This window comes from Borostomias antarcticus (genome assembly GCF_949987555.1).
Source record: "Borostomias antarcticus genome assembly, chromosome: 4".
NCBI lineage: Eukaryota > Metazoa > Chordata > Actinopteri > Stomiiformes > Stomiidae > Borostomias > Borostomias antarcticus.
Window position 1 is genome coordinate 34,912,322 of NC_140237.1, and position 18,788 is coordinate 34,931,109.

The window sequence follows — 18,788 nt, forward strand, 5'->3', positions numbered from 1 at the left end:
ACGGGGAGATCTTAATGTGACGCAAACCCCATCCTGCCAGATAAACTCTGGACTCACTTCTACAATGTTTATAAATCGCTTGAGCCAAATGCATCTATTGTCGGCTACATTTCAAGAATATATGATAATTTGATAATTTGCTTATTAATTAATTTGCTTATTATTCTCTAGTTATTGTGAGAACCAGTGGGAACCAATGGGATGGGAGCTGAACACCTTCCCACTTCGGTGCCCCGATCTGAAGACCCGCCCATGTGTGAGTTGTCCCTGGAAACGCGTAACAACTTCAACAAGTGGACTTTTCATCTTCGGCTTCAGATACTTTAGTTGCTCATTCATTCATTCATTTAGTTGAAGCATAGTTTATTGCAAACTGAGACAGTAACACAATTCCAGTGGTTATTAACGAGGCCTGATAGTTCATTCTGACTTGCGCTCAGAGGACAACATGCTTCCAGAAACGAAACGCGCATATTGGGTTTGGGGAGTTTAAGGTAAGAAAACGAGCTTTCTGAAAGCGCATACGTGTTTAACGTTAAGTTCAGTCAAATACATTTGCATTTTTCCCATTTAATTTGCATGTTACCCCCATAGCTCTCCTGTTTGTGCTCAGTCAGTTTCGCCGGGGGCCATGGATGCATCACTGCTGCACAAAGCTGTAGGCAAGCAGTCCACTTTTATTCTAATTTTGAAGTGATCCAGTTTCAGAGATAGTTTTGAGCCCATAGGTCTGCAGTAGTGCGTGTGAGTGAAACGTGTTTTCTCATGGTGCGATAGTGATACGTTTTATTTTGGTTACATGCCGATGGGGCTGCTGAACACACTGTGCAGTGAGACAAGAGTGTGAAACAATATCCATAGTAGGCTACTAGGCTACCACAGCCACTCAATCCACTTGATCTCACATTGCGACCTGCCCCACCTTCTAGGCACTCAATAGGCTCTGTGCACCAGCTCCACTACTTCCTGAAAGGAAGTGGGCATCTTTATTTCCTCTCCTATACTATTGGATTAAGTGATTTATCAGGTGTGCGCTGGGTGTGCCGCACACCTGATTAATCACTTAACCCAATAGTATAGGACAGGAAATAAAGATGCCCACTTCCTTTCAGGAAGTAGTGGAGCTGGTGTACAGAGCCTATTGCCAGTGAATCTAGGCCAGGCCAACTGAGGATCTTTCCTTCAATGCAGGGTAGAATGGCAGGTGTATGTGGCCTCGAGGTGTAACGAAGCCATATGACATGATAAAGTATCAACTAATACACCGGCATCTGTCTGGATGCTATTTTCTCAGAAATACCCTAACAACTTTTCTCAGTGCTAAACCTACCTATTACATGGCAGTAGATAGAACTACGTAATTATGCTAATTTATAACTGCCCTCATCTGATTGAATTCATAGTTTCTCTTCCGATCCGACTTCATCTATGCTTATCACAATGGGGATGTAGTCAAATCAACTGTAACTACTAAGTAACAAATGACAGAGCTACATTTTGTGTGTCATACATTTAGCCTCGTGAGACCATCGTGATCTCGCGAGCTCACATTTAGTTTCACTTCTCAAAGTGAGTTTACCAGATTGAGATGGTCTCACCAGGCTATCATAAATTACCATCAACCTTCTAGCCTCATAGCCCCCGTTGTAGTTGTTGTGCCCCTAGAGCACAATTAAACTTCAAATTGGATGGCTTGTTCTGTGTTCCATTTGGTCCAGGAAGTCGTGATTTACGAGATAGGTCTACTGAGCAGAGTTTTAACTGGAACACACATCTCCACTTGTTTTCTCCATTCGTCCTAACCCTCACTCTGGAAGTCGTGAACAAGATGGCAGCTCCCTGAATGAAACTTTAGTAGGCTAATACTGTTTTATTAGCATTTGTGTCTCATTAAATCGGTCACACACATAGTATTCCCCAACTGTTATCTGAGGACATGTTCGCAACCTCTATTGTATGCGCAAAATAGTGCGTTATCTACTGGCATGGCAAACAAAGCTAGCTGACGTCCATCTTTGTTCGGAACTGTTGTTGGTGTCTACTGTAATGTGGTTACCTCCGGATAGACGTCACTCGGAAACGTCACTCGGGAGTGACGTCATACTCCGTCTCGCCCACCTCACCATTGGTATCGTTAGGATGTTATCGATAGTGGTATCGATATCGATATTGCTTATTGATAGGCTACTGATACTTATTGATATTCTTATCGATACTTCTCTACCACTTTGAGACTCATACACTACCTGGGTTGATGATAGTGGACTGTCACTGTATAGTGATCCTGTGTGATACTTGTCCAGCCATCACTGGTTATGGCTACCTTTGACACGTTGGCAAGCTCACCTATGATGTTTCTCTTTTCAAGTCAAGCAGGTATGAGGGTGTCTGATAATGTGTCTCTGGGAGGGGGTGGTAATCTCCCTACAGTAACAACAGTTAACAGTTTACTAACATCAGAAGACAGACTGAACTGTGGCTACATTACTTATGTAGGTACTACAGCAACCGGAAATATTTTCCTTTCATCATCTCTCACTCCCAGTTAGAAAAGGTCCGCTAATTGAGATGCTAATATTCGTTAGTTTGAACTCCATTGTCTTAGCCTACAAATGTTAGCGATCTAAAAGTCGCGATTGTTGGCATTATTTATTTATTTATTTTACAGGCGGGATGTCCTGTTGGGGGGGTGTGCCGCCCCTCCAAGGCAATAGTAGGGGAAACACTGCACAGACTTAATTATAATAATGATAACAAGTGTTACCTGCATCTTTAGCCTGGCTCATCTGCATCTATCAGCGTTAGCATTAGCCGCTTCGCTAAAGCAGTCAAACACGCTGCACTGCTTCACATTTCATGAGGTGAAACACAAGTTTTTTACATAAATTGCATTTAGCACCGTCGGTAGATTTAGTGAAGTACCGTTTTACCCTGTCCGCAATGCGTACTTCCTCGATAGGCCTACTAGAGAGAGGCAAACAATAACAGTGCAATGTCATCGCCGGCAGCTTTGTCATGATTAGGAGATGAATGCCAGCTGTGTTGGTTGATTCATGATTTATGTTACTTTTGATATGTTAAATCACTACTTACTTTTCAAGAAATTCGTACATTTTAGACTAAACAAAAATTTGATGGGCCTATATGCCGGCCCTACAGATAAATCTAAACTAGAAAAACCCACTCCACTTTCACATTCAACTACTGTACATGCTGACATGCATCATGGGTGGGGGACGACAGGTTCACTCTGCACTTGTTTATAACTCTGGGATACACAATGTGTGAACCTGGTAATTATATGTATTTACAGTAGACAAGGAGCAATGTGCAGCATCTAATATTTAAGGTTTTACTAAAGTATCCCAGGGATTGCTGGGGCTAGCTGTTGAATGGTCATGTGACAGCCTGCCTTGCGTTTGCTGTTAGACTAGAGTCACTGGAATCCCCATGGCGAGCCAAGCGGCAGCACGCATCATTCCATAGTACCAGCTGTCTCAAAAGGTTGTCTACAAGGAGTAGGCATGCACTTATACGCCCATTTCTATACAAGCTGACATGCTTGAGGCGACTGAATAGCCTATGCTTTACTAGCACTTGAGATAAGGGTCTGTACAGTACAGCTAGTGCAATTGAAGTCAGTAACAATATTGATCGATCGCTGTCTCCATAAAGCTAGTTAAATGAAAGTGATGTGTAGTTATTATAGCCATAACACACAGCACCTCACCTCCATAGAGGTGGAACTAACAGCAGGCAGGACGGTGGAGGCCTCTGTAGATGTTCAGCAGACACCTGACCGGAGCGGAGGCCTGGCAGCTCCTTCCCCCCCCCTCCCCTCTGTGTGACATCATGGCTTTTATCTGCTCTCTCTGTGCAGTTCTCTCTAGCACAAAGCCGTATTTAGCTTCAGGTAATCAGCGTGGTGCGAGCTAGCATACGGGCTACTGTGGATGTACTTGTATCAACACACCTGGGCTATCCCATGGACTTCACATGTTTTTAACTGATGTGGACCTAAAAGGACATTTGGAGTCATAGTTGTTCTCAAGTGGACTTTGAGGTGAGGTCTAACCTGTGCTCTCCCTACTCTCTCTCTGGAACTTTAAACTCTATGTAGGCCTACCTAGCTAAAGATAACTACTAAGTAGCATGAGTAACTTTCAGCATTTTTGTTGTGAGCTTAGCAGTTAAGCCTAAGAAAAGTAAGTGCATAACCTGTTCAGTTAAATAGAATTAAATGCCTCAAAGGGTTTTGTTCCTTGTTTTGTGAGTCCTTTTGACTGAACCAAGAGAGATAGGCAAACATCCACCCAGCAATAACAATTTACAGCCCAGTATTTATCATACTGAACTTTATATTGCTAAAGTATGTGGTTATTATATGTGGTTATAAAGTATGTGGTTATGCACCACGGCCGAAAGCAAATTCCTAATACTTTGTAAAACTGCATGGCAATAAACTAATTCTAATTCTGATATATTTCCAACAGACTTGACCTATGAGTCAATGATAAACTATTACCAAAACATGCTATGCTACCCTTTCTTTTTTGGATGCTTCCTCCAGTCAAGGAATAACCTGGTCTAAGATAACACTTTCTGTTGTCCACAATATGTGTCTTTTCAATACTACTGTTGTTACCCGTCTCTCTTACTGCCCTTTTAATAAGAAACGTATAGCAGGTACGACCCGAGGCCTCTCATTAAACCAGATGGTATGGAGACCCTTGTATGACATTGGTGTGTATATGTTTTCCAAGGGGAAACGGTGACAGTAGACACGGCACTGCCAGCCATGACTGATCTGACTCGCCCTCCTGTGAGACTGAGATTTGTGTTCCTCGGGATTCTCACAGCTTAAAGCCTCCTACTCCACTAAAGCCCTTTAGTCCCCATCTGGGCCTAACAAGCACTTTCCCCCTGGTCTAAAACAATGGGGCATCCCAGGGCGTTGTTTGTTGGGTTGGCTCTTTAACTCAGTGTTGCTCTGTAGTCTCTAGCAGTCTATTTTCTACTAAACTATGCTGTGGAGACTACCCCCTTCTCTGTGTCAAGTACAGAACTTGTTTTGTGGGTGGGGGGGGGGTATTGATTGCTTTTCCAAAGTTTGCTCAGGCTTCAGACTTCGGTTCCGTTCTTTTTTTATTGGAACTGTCGGAAGAAAAAGGGCAAAGGTTTTAAAAAAGAAACGGTTCCTTTTCCTCTACATAACTCACTTTGGTTTGCTCCATCGCTCCACTGTTACCAGTTTGCCACCATTCTTTAATCGTTGTTGTGACACCCTCAATTGAATCACTTTACATCAACAAAATGACTCAACTCCTGCTATCCGAGAAGACGTTTGTTTGCCTGTCGACCTAACCTAGAATCACAAGTCAGGAAACGTTTGCCTAGATCTAGCCAAGACTCAATAGTCAGAAAACGTTTACCTGTACACCTAACCTACGTAGCCTCTTGAGTCCGGCTGGCACCGCAAGACTAGACTTAAACTTACGAACAGAAAACAAGCCCTCTTTTTCCCAGGGGGCTGTGTAGGTTTTCCTGACGTGGGAAAGCAGAGAGTCCCCCAGCAGGAGACATAAAGCAGAGCGATGATCAAGGGGCAGAGGGCCTGATTACAGGCTGGCCCTCAGCAGCACGCCTCATAATGTGCTACCTGGCCCCACAGGTATAAGGTTTCAGTTTAGGGGGTTAATAACTGTCACCCAACACTAAGGACACCTTTTATCCTCCTGTCCCCTCTTGTCAGCTGAACTGACGTTGGTGTGTGTAGTTCAGCACAGAGAACGCTATTGTGCGGGGAGGTGAGCTCACCTCAGCCAGACCAGCGTGAGTCCAATATCTGTCCGCAGAGATAATGGGCGCGTTTGATTAAGTCAAGCGGCCGTGACTGTCTAAATGGCCCTCGACGTAGGGTGTCGCAGTTACTGTGGCGCCATTGTTACGGGACTGGATATTTTCCTACGCAACGTTGTAGCCCAAAGTTCATAACAGAATGAACCATCTGAAGACTATGGAGGAGTCTCAAACAGAGCGTGTTTGTGTGTGTGTGTGTGTGTGTGGGGGGGGGGACGGGGACGGAGGGGGGGACGGGGTAGAGCGAGGTCAGAGCTACTGGTTAACCACGGTGCAGAACCTGGGGGGTTAAACAAACGCTGGAGTTAAATATCAAACCCCGTCAAGCCCCTCCCTCTTCTCTGGCCCTCCTCCTCCTCCACCCCTCCCCCCAATAACACCCTCACAGCTACTCACCCGTGACTAACATGGCCCCCAGGAGACCCCAGGCACTCGGGTTTAACCCTTCACTGCAGGCTTTTCTTCCCTCAAGGCGCCGTCCTTCCCTTTTGCAGGTACACCACTAATGGAGTTCTGAACGACCTGTGATGCGACGCAGAAAACATTGTGTCTAGGTTGACGCTGTGCTGAGCAACAAATGGGATATTCGCCTCCTTGTCACTTGACATAAAGCTACAGCCCTAATACTTAAATTCTCAGAAAGACATTTTGTTATGTGATTGCTTGGTTGCGGCTTTATCTTGGCATAAGCCCCCGCCAATGCTGCACTCCAGCTGAACCCCAGAGCCCAGGGGACTTGTCATTTAGCCTCTCGAATAGCTCCGCTGGTCTGCCTTCGCTAGCGATTACAGTTCAGGCCTCTTCTAATTTTGCCTCCTATCTCGCCAGCATCAGAGTGCTCTTAACTGGCTTGTTCTCCAATCAGAAGGCCTCCACAAGGAATGCCAAGAGGATCTCAAGACAGAGATATCCCTGAGATGTTTTTGTGTATGGTTGGCATGGAGATCAAAGCAAAACAAAACAAAAAAGAGATCAGGGTGGCAGCTGATTGGTCAGAAACCAGGCTGGGATGTAGCAGGGCCGAAAGCACAGGTTCAGAGTGAAGAGAGAGAGAGAGAGCTAGAGAGAGAGCTAGAGAGAGAGAGAGAGAGATAAAGTTACCAAGACAAGAGTCAAGAGACAGCAGGGGTAATTAGCGCGAGGTCTTATTGCAGTCTGGCGAGGGTGAGTGGGTGCACCTCTGGAGGTGAGGCAGAAGCAAACATTGCCCATCCCCGAGACTTTTGTACTCGCTCAGGTGTCACCATGGGCGGCTCATATTGGGTGACAGCGGAGTGCTGCATCGGGCGTCCCTGTGTGCTCTTGACTGTGATTCGCTGGCTCCCCAGAACACGCAGCAGAGCGAGGCTCCCAGGCTGCCCTGGGCTTTTGTTGTCCTCTAAACAAGAATGCTGCGTGCTGTAGTCACATTCTTTCTAGGTTAATTAATGGTCTGGAAGATGCCTGACCCAGAACAGGTGCTGTGTGTCAAGCCATGGAGTATAATGGAACATTGTATTGTACCGTAGCAGGGTCGGGCCTTCATCCTATACTCTCAACCAGTGTCCTACACGCAAGGGTGATGATGGCTGTTCCGCTTTGCTGCTTTGTGCTTGAAGCTGTGCTTGCTGTCAAATACTGTAACCTACTTTGCTGTAAAACTACAGCACAAGTCATGCATTGGAAATAGCGTCCTACTGTACACAAACTAGCAGCAGACATGAAATAGCATTAAAACATAGTCAGTTAGACCAATTAGAGAATGAACTGAAGTTCCATTACCAGTTCACAAAAACACCTTAGGTGTGCTACAGTCATTGTTTCGTCATAGACTCGTGTTAAAATGGTTTCCTCATGCCAACCCCAGGCTGGGTCAGTTATGAGTGGTGAAAGTGCTGAGCTCCAGGCTCAGGGTAAGATGGTCGGATAAGATGTTCCATAAGGACGTCACTCAGGGAATGTCTGGCATCTACATCCTGTTGATGCCACCAGGGCGTCCATCTCTGGTCTGTACCCACCCCTCCTCCACTCTCCAGTTGAGCAACCTGTGTCATCATCACAGGCTGAGGTACAGGGCGCATACGCTGTCGTTTGCCTTGCATACCCAAGGCCTACATTTCCCACAATCTTTACACATCGTTTTTTCTTTTCTGCCGGAAGTTACAGATCAAAAAGGACATATATTTCCATCAGAAACATTTCAATCTCTGACTCTTCACGGCATGACAATTCCCAGCAGGGGACTTGTCCATCTATGCTACGTCTGGACCATGAATCAGCCTCTATGCTACTGGATGGAAGGGGACTCCATCCGCTAACCTAAACTCTTACACTTTGGCTTCAGCACTACATTATGCTCTTAGTCACTTGTTTTAGAAAGGAGATGCATTTGTGAATTCAGGCGACCAGTAGTACACTGACTTCCTACATGAAATGCAATTGTTGTAGTAAGTGGCTTTGGATAAAAGCATCAGCTAAATGACTGTAATGTAATGTAATGTAATGTAATGTAAAAGAGGTCTATCTATCCCAGCTTTGTAACTGACCCCCAGAGCACATGGTATTTCATTTATACAGTGTCATTGAGATGTTATTGAGCCTGAACCTCTAACGTTAGTTTTGTCATGGTTCCCCCATGTAATGGCCGCGGCACCTTGCGCTATTAGTTTCATATGCTATAATGATTTTGGTCGTGACGCTGTTGGTCTGACAGCTTTGAAGCGATCACCATGTCAGCGGCTATCAACCGGGCCCGCTCTCCCATTGTGCGACGCTCTACTGAGGAAGCCCCAGATGATTTGCAGGCTTAAGTGACAGCAAAGCCCACTTAATGACTTGTGAAGTTAATCCCATTTCATCCCTTCATTCATGCCGCACAGTCACATGGTCATTATCTGGTATTTTGATTGGCCAGGGAGCTGCGAGGGACTCCACCGGTCCGTTCAGACCTTCAGCTCGGCTGATTACCGGACCTCTCGGCATCCAGTGAGCTTTTTGTCTCCTGATTTATAACGCCATTCGCAACGCTTGTGCACTTGAACGTGTCCGGACTCTCTCCCCATCCTCTCTGGGAGGCCGCTGAGGAAAGGACAGTTTAAAAGCAGTTCAAAGTCAATTTGCTCTGTAATAGAGACTTAACACGCGGCTGAACGAAGGCTGGTTCTGGGACCTTGTGTGGGAGACAGAATTAATGGTTCGTGTAATCTGTATCAACAGGTGTCTGGTGGCGGGGGGGGGGGGGGCTGTGCTGAGGGGATGCGATCTCTCTCACTGACGGGCGAGTGGCCGAACAGGATGTGAACAAGCTGCCGGGGTGGATAGGAAGAGAGAAAGAGTGGTTTAGCACCTGTAGGTTTGACCCCAGAGTTGACCAGTAACACGCTGCGAGGCCCCATGTTCAGCTGAAGGTGAAAGGTGATTGGGTGGCTGTCCAATAATTAATCACTCTCTCTCACGTCACTGAACTTCAACTGAAAGTCGTGTCACCTTGGTTACCTGTGGTAAGGTTGACACTGATTGTTCACACACATTGTTTACAGAGCCTAGCAATATGAATACAGTTATAGACGAAGAAGAAGCAATTTGAATACAGTTATACTGTATCAATGTAGTATATCAATGTGAGCCAAGTGCACATCCTTTTGTCTTTTCTAGCTATGACGCTACTGTTAAATTTCAAATTGTTGACTCGTATGGAAAATAATTAAGTGTCAGAGTCATTACAGAGGCACGGTTCTCAGATGAATCCGGCATCCTGCTCAGATGGGGGGGAAGTCTATGTTTGATGCCCCTCTTAGCTTGCTAAATAGCCCAGGTTATATGTCACAAGGAAGAGGAAGTTTTTGGCAAACTCATTTACATCCGTTGATGTCACAATGATCTTGAGTCAACTTTTAATGTCTGTAACTTCCTTAATTGCTCGCCGTACAAGAGAGTTAACGCAACGCGAGTTTCCTCCTTACTTTACAGAGAGTGATCAAGTTGACTTCAAAAACAGAGGATTCAGGACTTGCAGGTTACACGATTATACGATAGCTACAAAAATCCAAAACCCCCCAACTAATTACTTAACGGTATTTAGGCTATTCGCTATTTTATAATCTCTTAGCTAACAAGTTCGTGCCTAACCCGTTTTCCTGGCAGTGGTTATCGTTGTGACGATCGACCACACCTAGTGGTTGTAGAGAGCGAGGGAGAGTGAGGCCTGTTTGATCTCTCATGCTGCATTCTGTGTCCGTCGGTCTGCAGTCAGCCACTGAGACACAGGAAGGAAGTGGCAGAGCTGTCAGCGCACGTAAGGCAAGAGGATTACACCTCAGAGTATTATTAGAGCCAGCTGATTAGCGCTCTACCTTATCCCCCTTAATTCCAACACCATTTTTGGGGGTGAAAAGTAGAAAAAAATATTCGCTCCGGGCCAATTCTAAGCGAATTAGCCTCGCTGCTCCAGCTTTGATGCTCTTCTGCAGTGACTTTTCTCCCTGGTTGCGTGTGCTGTACTGGTGTAGGCCGGGTCTTTGTTTGCCGTGTGTGTGTGTTCTCCCAGCTTCCATCGCAATGGGGGTTTGATGATTAATGCGCTGCTGACCGTTGGCTCTGACCGAGAGGACTTGTCCAAGTGCCAGGGAACACTGGACAAAAGGAAACTGTCTCTCCTAATGACCGAGGAGATAAAAACCCTGAAACCAGGCGCCCGCCCCCGAGTCCAGTTCAGGAAAACACGTGGACCACATTCGGCCAGTATTCCTTTCAACAAGCGTCCCACTATGACAAGAGGGTTAACAACTCACCAAGGCCTTGGCTTTTTGTTATAACACCCACTGGTGTTGACCTGCTTCCAAAACAACTCAATAAGTTGTTCACTCGAGATACTTCATCATGCTAACAATCCTGTATTGTATGTAATTGTTTGATTAAAGGAACCTCCACAGTGTTGTTGCCCATGATGTTGTGTTAAGCACAGGCATCAAAGGGCCTGCGTGTGTGTGTGTGCGAGTGTGTGTGTGTGTGTGTGTGTGTGTGTGTGTGTGCGACAGAGCTGATAGCTTCTTAACCTCCTGCTGAGTGTTAGGAACACTGCTGTGAGGCCAGGCTCTAGGTGCAGGGTCAGAGGGCAGTAGGGCTGTAGGATTGTATCGATACAACGATGCATCACGGTACGTAGTCTCGCGATACTGTATCGACCTTTCAGCCCGGAGTATCGATACAGCCGGGCGCTGTAAAATGTAAAAAAAAAAAAAAAAAAAAAAAAAAAGATTTTATTTTTTATTTTTTTTATTTAAATTTTTAAATCCAGTTTAAAAAGCATATTCTACAATATTAAGTTAAAAAAGCATACATATAAATAATTTTGAAAAACCATAAATACTACAATGTTGACAGTTTAAAAAGCATGGATATCAAATGTAAAATATTTATTAGCTAGCTCTCTGTCCAGTCATTGAGTTTGAGTTATCTATATAGTGCATTTGAGCCATTCAGTTTTCAGTCTTGAACACTTAAAATCTTTCAGTAAATGATGTGTGTATCGCAATATGTATCGTATCGTATCGTATTGTATCGTGACCTCTGTATCGTGATACGTATCGAATCGTGACCTGTGTATCGTGATGCGTATCGTATCGCGAAATCCAAGATGATATACAGCCCTAGAGGGCAGGCCATGCTAGGTGTGGTCAGCAAGGTCCTGGTACTCTGGTCAGTGTGTGGAAATGATGCAGTACATGCTATGGGTAGAATATTCATTTAGCTACTGTATGTCTAGCAATTACTGTATGTTTATTAATAACTGTCTGTATGTCTAGTAATTACTGTATTCTTATTAATGACTTTATGTCTAGTAATGACTATGTCTAGTAATTATTGTATTTCTAGTGATGACTTTGTTTAATACTGTATGTCTAGTAATGACTATGTCTAGTAATTACTGTATGTTTATTAATTAATTTGTCTAGTAATCACTGTATGTCTAGCAATGACTGTATATTAGTAATTGCTGTATGTCTATTAATTCTTGTATGTCTAGTCATAACTGTACAGTATTGTAATTACTGTTTGTATATTTGTTCTAATGTTCTTTTCTCCTTCTTTCCAGTGTCCAGGGACATGAAACTGAATCCACAACAAGCTCCATTATATGTAAGTTCTCCTATTGATCATGTACTGTACTTATTCTTTATCCATAGTATCCAGAATTAATTTGAAATGCAACTACAGTAGTGTCAGACCATCAAATAAGGAGTAGGTCCGTGTTGATGAATAATACGTGAACCGTTACCCGCCCTGTCCAAGAACAGTCTGGTGTTTGAGTTCACCAAAAACCAAACGGACTCTCCTAGCTCCCTCCCGAGCTGGCTCAGCGTACAGGAAGTCAGGGGATGCCTTGAGCAGCCTGATGGCGGCTGGTAGGAAGGACCTGGGCTCGGTAGGATGCACACATCAACAGCAGCAGCGGAGTCACGGCCTCCCGGCGCCCAGGCTCTGGTTCACTCACCACACAGGAAGGCAGATAACCATGAACCCTCCCAACGCTAGCCTGGCTCCCAGACATTAACCACCACACCGCCGTATCTATCATCGCTGACACTTTACCCAGCGGACTCCTCTCACCTTTCAGCTACTGGGAATGGAATCAGGCCAGTTTAGCGCTACTGTCTCCTCTCGGTTACGCGGACGTCTGCGGGCTGGAGAGCCGTGGTGGTGTAAATCAGTTGAGGTCAGCGGGGAGAGGAGGGTAGTGGACGCGGGGCTGTGTGGAGGGCTGTCCGGCGGGGGGGGGGGGGCAGCCAGGCTCCCTGCTAGCTACCCGGGGACCGGGGTCCTGTCAGCGCTCTCTGTCGGGCGGAAGGGTAGAGCAGGGAGGGAGTGATGTATGGCTGGGCTCCGGTTACACCCCTCTTTGTCAGGGGAGGAGAGGCAGCGCACGCGCGCACACACACACACACACACGCATGCATGCAGGCGCTCGTGCACACACACACACACAAATGCGCACGCAGGCAGGCAATAAATTGACACACACACATATTCACACACAGATCGACAGACGTATAGACACACAGTTGTACACACACACACACACACACACACACACACACACACACACGTTGAAGTTCAGAGCAGGCTCACCAGCATACAGGCTACTCCCTGAGTACGGAGCTGGACCCTGGGACCGCCCCTCCAGCCCCGCCAGCTGTCCCTTTGATGTGGCTTCAAAGACACCTATCCCACCGTTAGGTGATGAACAGGTCACAGCAGCCCAGCCAGGCTGGGAAAGAACATACAGCTACGACGTTATGATGACTCCGATAGATAACTCTTGATATATCCTTTATGGAGATTATTTTAGCGCTGCTTCCTGGTATATTTTAATTGCACTGATATCCTTGTGTGTGTGTGTGTGCGTGTGTGTGTACGTGTGTGTGTGTGTGTACTTGTCTTGGTTTGTGCAGATAAAAACAATGTTGGTTGTATGTTATACTAGACCAGGGGTGCCCACACCTTTTGGGCGGTGAGCTACTTTTAAAATGACCAGCTCATCAAGATCTACCACCCAAACCCCGCCCCCTGGCGGGCCCCCGCCTCACACCCCCGGAACCCCCGGCCTTCTGTCACTTGTCACGGTTTTAATTAATGTGTCATTAAAGTCATATCTTAAAAGAAAAAATAATCCCATACTGAAAATAACATAACATTAATTAACACCTCTTGTGGTGCCAACAGAGAAATGCAGGTAGGGAGGGAGTGATAACCGGTCAAATGCTATTCTAGGTGCGCTGGCCTACAGCCATGCACAAAAAACCACTGCCTCTTGTGGTAGCAACATAGAACTGCAGGTCAACAACCCGACGGAGGGAGGGAGGGAGTGACAACTGGATATTTGCCATCTTTGGTGCGTCGCCACGCACAAAAATAACAACATACAACCGAAATAACAACATACGGCTACTGTTTCAAAATCAATTATTATTAATTATTAATAAAGCTACCAATTACTTCACACTGGAAGTGGAACGTTAACTTTGTTGTATATATGCCTTGCACAATCTATACAGGTAACAATCAACTAGTGGTCAGAACAGAGTGTCTTTAGCCTGCTTACATGACTCAATCACAGCACAACACACTCTGCTGACTTGCACTGAATGGATCAGTCAGGGTTGCACAATTCGGGCTTTTTTGAGTTTCTGATTGATTTTGCTGGGCTACTATCAGCTGTCAGCTACACATACAAGACTAAACAATGATGAAATCAGCCCACACGTGATTAAATCATTAAAACGCTCAGCTCAACTGCAGGTCACCCTTGTAATCTACAAAGTAGCAGGAGGAAAAAGTTGCACATTTGGACAGAAAGAGAGGTGATGAGACTGCTTATCTCTGCACACGCAACTTCAACACGCATCATCAAGTCACCTTTTAATGGCTTTTCTTTTGAATGGCTGGAGATCTACCAGCATAGAGATCTACCAACATAGAGATCTACCAGCATAGAGATCTACCAGCATAGAGATCTACCAGCATAGAGATCTACCAACATAGAGATCTACTAGCATAGAGATCAACCAGCATAGAGATCTACCAGCATAGAGATCTACCAGCATAGAGATCTACTAGCATAGAGATCTACCAGCATAGAGATCTACCAGCATAGAGATCTACCAGCATAGAGATCTACCAACATAGAGATCTACTAGCATAGAGATCTACCAACATAGAGATCTACCAGCATAGAGATCTACCAGCATAGAGATCTACCAGCATAGAGATCTACTAGCATAGAGATCTACCAGCATAGAGATCTACCAGAGAGATCTACCAGCATAGAGATCTACCAGCATAGAGATCTACCAGCATAGAGATCTACCAACATAGAGATCTACCAGCATAGAGATCTACCAACATAGAGATCTACTAGCATAGAGATCAACCAGCATAGAGATCTACCAGCATAGAGATCTACCAGCATAGAGACCTACCAGCATAGAGATCTACCAGCATAGAGATCTACCAGCATAGAGATCTACCAGCATAGAGATCTACCAGCAGAGAGATCTACCAGCATAGAGATCTACTAGCATAGAGATTTACCAGCATAGAGATCTACCAACATAGAGATCTACCAGCATAGAGATCTACCAGCATAGAGATCTACTAGCATAGAGATTTACCAGCATAGAGATCTACCAGCATAACCTCTGAGATCTACTAGCATAGAGATCTACTAGCATAGAGATCTACTAGCATAGAGATCTACCAGCATAGAGATCTACTAGCATAGAGATTTACCAGCATAGAGATCTACCAGCATAGAGATCTACCAGCAGAGATCTACCAGCATAGAGATCTACCCACATATAGATCTACCAGCATAGAGATCTACCAGCATAGAGATCTACCAGCATAGAGATCTACTAGCATAGAGATCTACCAGCATAGAGATCTACCAGCATAGAGATCTACCAGCATAGAGATCTACTAGCATAGAGATCTACCAGCATAGAGATCTACCAGAGAGATCTACCAGCATAGAGATCTACCAGCATAGAGATCTACCAGCATAGAGATCTACCAACATAGAGATCTACCAGCATAGAGATCTACCAACATAGAGATCTACTAGCATAGAGATCAACCAGCATAGAGATCTACCAGCATAGAGATCTACCAGCATAGAGATCTACCAGCATAGAGACCTACCAGCATAGAGATCTACCAGCATAGAGATCTACCAGCATAGAGATCTACCAGCATAGAGATCTACCAGCAGAGAGATCTACTAGCATAGAGATCTACCAGCATAGAGATCTACTAGCATAGAGATTTACCAGCATAGAGATCTACCAACATAGAGATCTACCAGCATAGAGATCTACCAGCATAGAGATCTACCAGCATAGAGATCTACTAGCATAGAGATTTACCAGCATAGAGATCTACCAGCATAACCTCTGAGATCTACTAGCATAGAGATCTACTAGCATAGAGATCTACTAGCATAGAGATCTACCAGCATAGAGATCTACTAGCATAGAGATTTACCAGCATAGAGATCTACCAGCATAGAGATCTACCAACATAGAGATCTACCAGCATAACCTCTGAGATCTACTGGTCGATCGCGGTCGGCGTATTGGGCACGCCTGTACTAGACTATCCTTCAAGGCATTTGTTAACTTTGAAGAAAGGTTGAACACTGGATAGGACCTACTGTCTGTGTGAGAGAGAGATATAGAGTGAAAGTGTGAGTATCTTTGTGTGTGTGTGTGTGTGTGTGTGTGTGTGTGTGTGCGCGTACGTGGGTGTGTGTGTGTGTCTTGCGCAACAGGGATCTGTGGTAAACCTGCAGCCTGGCGTGTTCCGTGCGTTGTTTCCTGTCTCCAGCAGATGTTTCACATCCCTTCTCTCTCTGCTCACCCACAACGACCTCTGACCCCCACCACCCTCTGACCCCCACCACCCTCTGACCCACACCACCCTCTGACCCCCACCACCCTCTGACCCCCACCACCCTCTCACCCCCACCACCCTCTGACCCACCCTCTGACCCCCACCACCCTCTGACCCCCACCACCCTCTCACCCCCACCACCCTCTGACCCACACCCCCCTCTGACCCACCCCCCCCTCTGACCCACACCACCCTCTGACCCACACCACCCTCTCACCCACACCACCCTCTCACCCCCACCACCCTCTGACCCCCACCACCCTCTCACCCACACCACCCTCTGACCCCCACCACCCTCTGACCCACACCCCCCTCTCACCACCCTCTGACCCACCCTCTGACCCCCACCACCCTCTGACCCCCACCCCCCTCTCACCCCCACCACCCTCTGACCCACACCCCCCTCTGACCCCCACCACCCTCTGACCCCCACCCCCCTCTCACCCCCACCACCCTCTGACCCCCACCACCCTCTGACCCCCACCACCCTCTGACCCACACCCCCCTCTGACCCCCACCACCCTCTGACCCCCACCACCCTCTGACCCACACCACCCTCTGACCCCCACCACCCTCTCACCCACACCCCCCTCTGACCCCCACCACCCTCTGACCCCCACCACCCTCTGACCCCCACCACCCTCTGACCCACACCCCCCTCTCACCCCCACCACCCTCTGACCCCCACCACCCTCTGACCCACACCACCCTCTGACCCCCACCACCCTCTGACCCACACCCCCCTCTGACCCCCACCACCCTCTGACCCACACCACCCTCTCACCCACACCCCCCTCTGACCCCCACCACCCTCTGACCCACACCACCCTCTGACCCCCAACACCCTCTGACCTCTGACCCACACCACCCTCTGACCCACCCTCTGACCCACACCACCCTCTGACCCACACCACCCTCTCACCCACACCACCCTCTGACCCCCACCACCCTCTGACCCCCACCACCCTCTGACCCCCACCACCCTCTGACCCCCACCACCCTCTGACCCCCACCACCCTCTCACCCACACCACCCTCTGACCCACACCACCCTCTGACCCCCACCACCCTCTGACCCCCACCCCCCTCTGACCCCCACCCCCCTCTGACCCCCACCACCCTCTCACCCACACCGACCTCTGACCCACACCGACCTCTGACCCACACCGACCTCTGACCCACACCACCCTCTCACCCACACCACCCTCTGACCCCCACCACCCTCTGACCCCCACCACCCTCTGACCCCCAACCCCCTCTGACCCCCACCACCCTCTGACCCACACCCCCCTCTGACCCACACCCCCCTCTGACCCCCACCACCCTCTGACCCACACCACCCTCTGACCCCCACCACCCTCTGACCCCCACCACCCTCTGACCCACACCACCCTCTGACCACCCTCTGACCCCCACCACCCTCTGACCCCCTCTGACCCCCACCACCCTCTGACCCCCACCACCCTCTGACCCCCACCACCCTCTGACCCACACCACCCTCTGACCCACACCACCCTCTGACCCACACCACCCTCTGACCTGAGGCCTGGCTTAGAAACCCTGCTCACCCACACTGACCTCTGACCTGAGGCCTCTCTTAGAAACCCTCCTCACCCACCCCACCTCCTCCTGGGCCGGGGGAGGGATTCCCGTCATGTAGCACAGATCCTACCCTTATTTATTAATGCTTATTAATGCTTAAAGGATTAACATGGTAATTTTCACTTGAACGTGCTATTTGCACAATAGGACATTGAAGAAACACAATAAAAACATTAAATATATCCGTTTTGTCGTTTTTGAGAAACTGGAAGCGTAACATTTTCAGTCCAATTTGACTCGGGGTAAAAATACTCCGAATTCGTGACGTTTTTCCCTTTGTTGACGTCACCCTAAAGTTTGAAAATCCCGCCTCCATAGGCATACTTGCCTAAAAATAGATGTTCTTGTAGGGGAAGTTGAAGCCAGAGTGGCGTGGCGGCCATGTTGACTTTACATCGTAGCCGAGGGTGTGCCTGCAGAACAACTGTAGTTATCTCAATACTGAGGCCATCATGGAAATGATGGTCTTTACGTGTCAGACAGACGCCCTGAAGTCCAAAATAGTGAACTTATGCTTTAATTTGTCCTACTGTTCACCATATTATTTATGGCAAAACAATCCATCTTTATTAACATACATATACAGCTCATGTCAATAAAGGTGGATTTAATTTCATGTTATGACATTTGTTATACATATTAATGCATGTATTATTTAACGATTACAGATCCAGTTAAATATGATTCCCAATTAAATTGAAACATATTTGAAGGGTTCTTTTGCAAAAACATATCTCTGTTGGTATTTCTTGTTATCGTAAACCAAGTTTGTCCATCATCGGCGGTGAGGAGAGCTGTGTTTAAAACAGTAGACCTACATCTCTTGATTGGGACGTTAGTAAAATCAACACAGTGACCCTGTTTACACCTGGCATTAAAATGTGTTTTTGGTGATCAGAC

The 18,788-nt window shown here is 46.9% G+C and overlaps 1 protein-coding gene across 6 annotated transcripts in view; it reads left to right on the forward strand.

Annotated features, from left to right (window-relative positions):
- Window positions 1-367: 367 nt before the first annotated feature.
- akap13 (A-kinase anchoring protein 13) overlaps window positions 368-18,788 on the forward strand; it is a 91,131-nt gene continuing 72,710 nt past the window's right edge. For 5 of the 6 annotated variants that reach the window (XM_084436892.1, XM_084436894.1, XM_084436896.1 and 2 more), the window contains exons 1-2: window positions 3,930-4,063; window positions 11,933-11,976. In XM_084436892.1, the coding sequence (XP_084293018.1) occupies window positions 11,944-11,976 (33 nt within the window). In that variant the 5' untranslated portion in view covers window positions 3,930-4,063; window positions 11,933-11,943. Of the gene's footprint in view, window positions 495-3,929; window positions 4,064-11,932; window positions 11,977-18,788 lie in introns of those variants that run through there. The other variant, XM_084436893.1, reaches the window with a different exon arrangement.